Source organism: Biomphalaria glabrata, chromosome 9 (genome assembly GCF_947242115.1).
Source record: "Biomphalaria glabrata chromosome 9, xgBioGlab47.1, whole genome shotgun sequence".
NCBI lineage: Eukaryota > Metazoa > Mollusca > Gastropoda > Planorbidae > Biomphalaria > Biomphalaria glabrata.
In genome coordinates this window covers 2,596,086-2,605,282 of record NC_074719.1, presented here as the reverse complement: position 1 = coordinate 2,605,282, position 9,197 = coordinate 2,596,086, and the positions used below count along the sequence as shown (strand labels likewise).

General features: G+C 34.3%; 1 protein-coding gene across 2 annotated transcripts in view; it reads left to right on the top strand.

Annotated features, from left to right (window-relative positions):
- Positions 1 to 8,038, top strand: part of LOC129928011 (uncharacterized) — a 10,710-nt gene extending 2,672 nt beyond the window's left edge. The window contains exons 2-4 of one of the 2 annotated variants that reach the window (XM_056039810.1): positions 4,342 to 4,388; positions 5,862 to 6,625; positions 7,874 to 8,038. In XM_056039810.1, coding sequence (XP_055895785.1) covers positions 4,355 to 4,388; positions 5,862 to 6,625; positions 7,874 to 7,897 — 822 coding nt within the window. In that variant the 5' untranslated portion in view covers positions 4,342 to 4,354 and the 3' untranslated portion in view covers positions 7,898 to 8,038. Of the gene's footprint in view, positions 1 to 4,341; positions 4,389 to 5,861 lie in introns of both variants that reach the window. The other variant, XM_056039809.1, reaches the window with a different exon arrangement.
- The last annotated feature ends 1,159 nt before the right edge of the window (positions 8,039 to 9,197 follow it).

Genomic DNA, 9,197 nt, shown 5'->3' with positions numbered 1-9,197 from the left:
TATTTCCCTTATTACATTTTGTACACGTTTTAAGTTCAAATTCTTCTTTGTTATTCATAGTCAATGACAATACATGCATCTTTTTTTTTTTAAATAACCAATTAGTAGTGGTAATTTATTTATTTTGTGATATATAGAGAAAAGGGAGCTTTCTTCCTGCATTATTAAGATATATGGCAGAATTTTTCGGTTCATCCCCTTAGATAAGCTTTGTTTTCAAAAAAAGATTTTTTTACAAATATTTTGCTTGTTTAATTTCAGCGTTTCTCAAACTGGTAATCTAGAAGCCAAATATTTAACAAGGGAAGGAGCGAAGAACTTTTTTTTTTTTTTTTTGTACACGGGACGCCAAATTCTGTAGTTTTTGCTTTGTAGTTATAGATACATATTTGAATATTGACCATGTAATCTTATCTTCTAAATAACAGGCGTTTTTTCTAACAGATGTTGATTATGTCCCACGTATTATTACAATAGTTTAAAAATCAGATTCTTAATTAACCCTTAAAACGCGTGTGGTAGTTTATTTATTGTAATTTCATGTTGTATGCACTTATTTTAAAACAGCTCAGCACTTTAAGGGTTAATTGACGGGAAAGACGCGGGGACAGTTGGGGAGACTCGCCCAGAACCGAGATGCCAGGAGGAAGCTAGTTTATGGCGTTTGTTTCATGCGGGACTACAGTCAGAGATGAGAAGATGATTTCATCAAAGAAGTAGGAAATTGTTTATGTTGTTTTGCTAAAGGCGTCTACTAATCAAATAGACTTTTAATATGCCAACATTTTAATAGTTATAGTGATGGGCAAAAGTTAACTAAAAAGTAGCTAACTTTTAGTTTAACTAAAAAAAAATAGTTAAGGCCAAAGTTTAATTTATTTTTTTCAATTTGTCATTTCATTAACTAAAAGTTTAATTACTTCTTTTTAGTTCAAACTTAGTTTTAGTTTAACTAAAAAAATTAGTTTAGTTCCCATCACTAAATAGTTATATGTCTCCGCTAATCGCTAACACGATTCTACTCGCCTTTAATACGTCAGAAGAGTCAAATTTGACCCAAGTGCTTCATTATGTTGCTTAACATAAAAATGGTCTTAGGACTAAGTTCACATGTTGAAATTTTCAAGATTAAACTATCCAATGTCAAGGACGCTAAAGTAAACTTTTTTAAAATTGCCAACTAAAATTAAAGTCATGAACAGAAGAGTTTTAAAAATATTTGATTCTGTAGAACTAAAATGTTTACTCAAAAAAAAAATCGTGTAACTTTGTAAAAACACCTAGCTTATCAACACTGCCTTTATTTTGCACACCGGATATACCGAAAAGCTTGCTATTTTTAGGTTTAATCGCCATGAATGAAAATCTACTATAAACGTACGTGCGCTACATGCGCCCAAATATCTTTCACACTTGATTGTCGCGCTTTTCCTGTTCTTTATTTGGTCTGCATTCTTTTGAATGTGCGCTGAAGACGCCAGTAGATTTAATTTCTGATGGTAAGAAGTTTTAAAAAATCGCTTTTGCGTCTGTTCTGCCCTGACCCCACAGAAAAGCTTGAAGCCCTTCCCCCGTACCCGTAGCTTGCTATCAAGGGGACGTACTCTTTTTTTTTTTTTCGTTTAGGTCAAGGTTGTAACCAAAAGATTGAGAAACACTATGTGTTATTGAAAATGCATCATATTTCAGATGTGTGTTATATTTTCATCCTGGCAATATCCTGAAAAGACTTTGCTGCCTTTTTAAAGTGTGAATCATAGGCCTAGTGATTGAACGACTTTATGTTCACTGAAGCGTGCAACATTTGCGTGTCTTTGTGTTTGTTTATAGGTGTCACGTACACTATGACCATATATGGTAACAGTTTTAAGTTGTTCGCCGACTTAGCTCGAAATAGCAGGGAAACATTAGACTGCAATGATTGGTTGGTCTGGGAGGAGTAAGTTGTTGATCACGTGATTACAAGCTGAAACCCGGGGAAGATGCAAAATAGAATCAGTCGGTTGTAAATATTTGTAGAGATAAGATCTAACTTGTATGTAGTTAAGAATATATATTTTATTCGTATCAAGACTCAGATATATTATTGAATAAATCAGTTATTCAAGTACATTTTAACCATTGTAACTATTTGTGTATAGTGTTTTCAAGTTATTAATTAAAGTAATTGTTTTTGAACGAAGAGAAGTTTCTTCATTGAATTTAGATCGTACTTAGATCATATTTGTCAAGTTGTAACTCCTAGATCTAGATGATCCTCTTATCAATTGGCAACATTCTGTATGATCGTATCATCAACATAGATCTGTCTACTTCTATACGATCATCTTATCGAAAGATCATTTCAAGATCCTCGGCAATCACGATCATTGATGGTACAATATAGTTCAAGTCTGATCGTGACAGTAGCACCATCTTAGAGTGTGACATCAACACCATTGATGATCGTGACAATAGGGTAGACATTCAAAACGAGAGTTGCGGATCAAGAACGACTGCCCACTAATCTTGTTAAAAAAAAACACGAATGCAATCTTTCGGAAGACCATCGCACCGGCAAACACATATTTAACTTTTTTTTCAGTGCCCTCCCTCCCCCCCCCCCCTCCCCACAGACAGTGGCGTGGCGTATACTCGATGCCCGATGCGGCAGCTCCTCATTTTGCCCTCCAAAACAAAAAAAAAACTAACTAAAACTGCGCTCCCAGACTCCACGGGCTTTTTGGGACTTGAGGCGCATGAAGCGCCCTAACCACACTATCCCGTGGTGGAGGCTGTCCAGGCCTGAGCAAGATATTATAGCACAGTGTAGGACAGGCCATTGTTCCTTTTGGCTCGTATTTCTCACGGCTATGGCCAAATTTTGATTCACGGTGCCCCCGCTGCGGGGAAGAAGAGGAAACCATGCGTCATATTCTGTTTGACTGCCCTAGACTTGCTGATCTCCGTTTCGACAGGTCTTGGAAACCCAAAATTTTCTACCTGTATGATGACATGTATGCACTACAAAAGAAAGCAGGGTTTCTGTCCAGGGCTTTTGCAAGAGAGGATTTGAGCCTCTCAAGCCCACACTCTAATGGAGTTTGATGATGATAAAATAAAACTGCGAAATGCAATAAAAAAAATGAGTGGCTCGTAAATTTGTCATTGTTTATCACCAGTAATTCTTGATCAACATTTGTCTAAAGAAACATCGCTCGCCTACATCTACGCTTACCAAGTAAAGTTCCCTTTTCGGACCTTGCGATCTATAGGGCAGATGATGTTAAGGTCATCTGTTTCTTTGGCCAACGGTTAACGAGCAGGGTGTCATGTGGCCAGCACAACGATCAACCGCCTTTACTTTTCCCAAACTAAAGTCAGTTACCCATTAGAGCTGGGTGGACTCAGGGGCGCCCTAAATATCCCGAAATTCAAAATCCCAGTCTTCACAGAGATTCGAACCCAGGACCCCAGGTTCGGAAGTCAAGCACTTAACCTAAGATGTCAGAAATATGCGATCCAAGATGACGATATTTAGAACTTAATTTTTAAACCGATTTTTTTATTTTTATAAAACACTGGAGCTCAGCAGGCTCTTGTTTTGGAACTTTGGAGGCTTCTGAAGAAACTGCGTCAAATCAGTTGAAAGCATCTTTAATTCAGGACGAAATTAGTTCCGGTCCATGTCGATAGGAGCACAATTGAGACTGTCCTTATCTCAATAGTTGGGAATAGGACAAAAATGTATATTTATCCCTCACAAGTTTTTTAATTGGGTGATTATTTCTAGAATAATCCGACTCAAAAATAAAGTTCCATACGAAGCTCTGTCATAAAGAATCTTCAAAATTTTCAACTGGCACCTTTTTCTTTAGGTTCTGTACTAATTCCAGATCTGAGCACAAGGAATTTTTAAAAAGTATTTTTAAAATACGATTTTAACATTTGTTTTCAGACGGCGACTTTTTTTTTTTTGAGATCTCACTCTGATAATAAGTCGGATGCACATAAAATCAGCTACAAAAAATAAGCGTATTTTCCAAATAAATTATAGCTTTTATATAGCGCTACTTTCATACTTTCAATGGTCAGAGGGCTATGGTCCAATCTCATTTGTGGACCAGTGGGGAGAAAGGGGGTATCTGGTAGAAGGTTTTCCTTGCTGCTTCAGGCGCTCAGTTAACACAACTCTGCCCGAGTCGGGCGTCGAACCTCGAGCCCCCTTCATAGGTAGCCAAGACATGTTCAAGCGTACTTAGTTTCTCGGCCACGTTTCCCACTTTAAAAAAATGATTTCATGTCTCATGTTGCCACTGTGGTCCAAATAACATATACTTTTGTTTGTTTTTGTTTTAAAAGGGTGTTACTCCAAATGAATTCAACTGTTCTAACGAATTCTACAGCAGGTACTGTTATTTCTAAGCTTACATCAACTCATAATGTCTGTCTGTTTGGTAAAACGTTTGTTCACATTATTTCACCCACACCAAATCTCGGATCAAGCTGAAATTGTGTACAATTATTTCTTTTACCTGAAGACACAAGAATCAATGAAAAAAAATAGTTAATCAACTATTGGTAATTAATTATTTTGTTTGATATCTTGAACAAAGGTAAAGATATCGTACTTGACATATATGGTAGTATAAGTTGAATAAGTTCCCTTGAGGAAACGATCATGTAAAAACATTCACCAAGATACCCCCCCCCCCATCTTCCCTCCCCCGTTCTCAACTGGTCCAAACAAGTGATAGGAGCATAGCGTATTGAGATAGCTAAAAGCGAAACAAAAACGATTGGTACAAATATATCTATCGCACAGATTTATAATGTCTTAGTGTACAATCACATGAATGATCCAAACTTTTTAATGCAATTACACTTAATAAAACTTTTTTTTTTTAAAGTAATATTTAAAAATGTTTTTATTGTTTATATAGTTGTAAATATATAGTGTAAATGTTTATATAGTTGTAAATATATAGTGTAAATGTTTATATAGTTGTAAATATATAGTGTAAATGTTTATATAGTTGTAAATATATAGTGTAAATGTTTATATAGTTGTAAATATATAGTGTAAATGTTTATATAGTTGTAAATATATAGTGTAAATGTTTATATAGTTGTAAATATATAGTGTAAATGTTTATATAGTTGTAAATATATAGTGTAAATGTTTATATAGTTGTAAATATATAGTGTAAATGTTTATATAGTTGTAAATATATAGTGTAAATGTTTATATAGTTGTAAATATATAAACTTTTTTTTAAAGTAATATTTAAAAATGTTTTTATTGTTTATATGGTTGTAAATATATAGTGTAAATGTTTATATAGTTGTAAATATATAGTGTAAATGTTTATATAGTTGTAAATATATAGTGTAAATGTTTATATAGTTGTAAATATATAGTGTAAATGTTTATATAGTTGTAAATATATAGTGTAAATGTTTATATAGTTGTAAATATATAGTATAAATGTTTATATAGTTGTAAATAATATTTTTTGTACAATGTATTTCTTAAGGAGGCTGAGCGGTAAAGCGCTTGGCTACCGAACTGAGGTCCGGGGTTCGAATCCTGGTGAAGACTGGGATTTTTAATTTCGGGATCTTCGGGCGCCTCTGAGTTCATTAGTTGGGGAAAAGTAAAGGCGGTTGGTCGTTGTGCTGGCCACATGACACCCTCGTTAACCGTAGGCCACAGAATCAGATGACCTTTACATCATCTGCCCTATAGACCACAAGGTCTGAAAGGGGAACTTATACTTATTTATTAATTACGTGAGTGTTCCAAACTAATTGATACAATTACACTTTATTTATGTTAGGTATTTTAAAGTATTTTTTTTTTTCATTTTCTTGTTTTCAAGGTAAGCATGAGACTCAGATATCGGAAAGCGGAGAGTCCGACCTGCATAAACATCTTGCTAACTGTAAGAAAAACCCAGGTCATACGCAGTTTATTCCTTTTACACAATTCAACATTACAGATCTACCTGAAGATAGTCGTGACGTAGATCTGTATGAACTAATCAAAGCTACAGCTGACCTGACTGTTAGAATTGGTGTTAACAAGGTTAGCCCAGACAGGCCAGAGTTTTGGCCAAACACACAGTTTAATTATCCTTTCTATGATATTCGAGGAAGCAACATTTTGAGAACTGGCAGTGGACTGATAACTGTGTATAAATTCGTAGATGGATCTGGGTATGATGGACACGAAAGTAATTATCATGTTCTTACTGGAAAGAAACTAGAGAGAAATTACAAAACCTGTCCCTGTGATAAATGTCAACAGTCAGAGAAACCCAGCAAAATTTGGTGGGAAATATTGATCCACACAGCCACACATGTGGTTTTTGATGACACTGAGGCCAGTCATACGACTTGTAGATTGTTTTATGATGACAAAGATAGCCCGGTGGTCATTCTGGATAAGGTCAGTGTTGATTATGTAAACACTGAGAGAGACAAATGTAGATTAAAGTATGTTGTATGCGATTACACACTCGGAGATAAACTTTATAACATGGTAAAACTGTGGTGTGAGCTTTTAAAAAAAGTCTGGAAAAAATACATTAATAGATCCGAGCTAATGTTTATAGTGTCACACCCACATGGATGTTTCAAACAGGTGAGTGTTGGTCGGTTGGTTGACAATAACAAGGTGAGTGACTATAACTCAATTTACAATTTGACAACATTGACCTACACTGCAAGCACATGTCCAGGAAGTAGCGGCGCTCCGGTTTACTGTGTCGGGTTGGGTGCCACCCATGTTCATTGTGGAACTTTAGACTTAAAAGTTAATTACAGTGGCGTTGGTTACTATATGAAACAAACCACTGTGTAAAACAATATTTCGGGGTTATTCAAATGTGTATTTCATTCTTTCATCTCTAGTGTTTAAATATTTGTAACTTTAGTTGGTAAATCTCTCTCTATATATATATAAATATATTATACCATCCATGGCGCGAAGGGGTTCAATGAACCCGGACCCACGCCCATTAGGGGCCCACTGCCAGTGGTGTAGCAACAATGGCGCAAAGGGTTGATTGCACTTGGGTCCTAACTCTTATTCAGTTGAGGCCCACGTGAGAACTTATAGACGACAAAAAAAAAATTGCACTTCTGTAAAAATTAATTCCATATTAGAATCTGAAAAGTTCCCTAGAAATCTCCAAAACGTGGCACGAAACTTTATATTAGTTTGAAAACATTAACCATGTGTTTGAAAACATTAACCATGTGTTTGAAGACATTAACCATGTGTTTGAAGACATTAACCATGTGTTTGAAGCTAGAGTTAACATACCAGCAGCTTGTAGTATTTAAATGTAAGGAACTGTTCTCCATCAGGTTTAATGTCATGGTGTTCAGCCCTAAGTTTACGAGGGGACTATTGTTGCCAGTTCGTCCCCTTTGTTTTCCATGTATGTTCATAAACCATTGCTAGTATTAATAGGCTGGTATTAGACTGAATGGAGTGGGAGGAAGAGAGTTGGATGTAGAAACTATGAATGTGATGTACAGACAAATAAGGAAAGGGGGACTAACAGTGACAATTAGGTCCAGTGAGGTAGTCCTGATGGTCCAAGAATTAATATTTCGACACATCTATTAATTATTCAATTTTTTAAAAAGCTTAATCTGTTTCTTTTATTTTCCGTATTTAAAATACGTAAATTTATATATTTTTTTAAAAATGAGATGCAAATGTTCGCAATTGTACTAAGTCTGAGATCTTAACAGACTTAAGAAATTTTATTTAAAAATTAATCCAATCCGAGAAAGTTTATACTGTGAAGTCCTAGGTAGTGTAAGTCTTCGTCATATTGTTTTGTTGTCTTCTGTATTATGTTAAACATGTTTCCAACAGAATAAAAGGATCATTAAATATTAAGCAAGCAAAAGAAACATCGTAGGTCTCGTGCTTGTGCTATTACAATGAACGGCGAAACCGAATCGGAGAGCAGGTTTATAACCAAGATCTAGAAGATAGATAGATGTCCAAATTAATCATGGAAAAGTATGGAGTATTAAAGAAAGGGTTAGTATTTATTTGGTTCATAGTACTTAAAGAAATTTATTACCATTATATTTATACAAAAACCTCTAATTATGCTTTATTTAAAATTGCTATGAATATTGAAATCTGACAGGAAAAAAATATTTTAAGAATTTCTATGACACATAGCAGGTTGGCATCAGTTTGTGTTCTTTCCATAGAGCGAGAAACTGTTAAAAGTTTAGAAATAGATGCACTGGTTACTGTCTTTACTACCTAGAAGGCCAGAAAAATGTTCGATCTAGTTACTGTTAAATGATGGAAGTACAATTAGATTATAGTTTGTATCAATATATAACAGTTTTACACCTAGAATTGTTTTAGGAATGTAAATGTGTAGAATGTAGAACTCATAAAACACTTCTTTATTCAGTTGAAACATCTTTAAGTCGTTTAATTCTGTTAAGAAATTGTACAAACATTGACTTTTGAGACACTATGACTTGTCTGAATCCTAGCTGAATCAAACGTAAAGACATTATTACTTATAAAAAGAAGGCTACTCTACTTGCATTGAAATGTCTTTTGGTAAATTTACCGATACATTCAAATTACTCAATTTTTCTGTCTCACTTTACATTCATTTTGTTGGGGAAGGGAGCCTACAAACATATTCGTGCAAACGGGCCCACCGGTACCCTGTTACGCCACTTTGTGTGTGTATATATATATATATATATATATATATATATATATATATATATATATATATATATATATATATATATATATATATATAACTTGAATATACAATACTGTTTATGTTTTACTAAATATTTAGCATATCTATGCACAATAAGTTAAAAAGGAGTCGTTTCTCTAATTTTCGGACTGTTTTGAATCCTATTTTAAGGACCTTTTTATTGTAATAATGATTGATATATCTGAACTATTTAATATATATCATAAACAGTCAATTTGCAGACAAGAAATTAGTTATCTGGTGTGGTATTTAGCAATCAGTGTCTCCTAAATGCTGCTTGTAAGATAATTGGCAACCAAAAAAAAAAATATAAAAAAACGTACTGGTACTTAGGTAACTATTCAAGGAAAACATTCTTAAGAATGTTATTATGATTTCAACGAGGTAAAGAAATCCCCTGGTTAATATTTTAACATGTGTAGGCCTACGTCA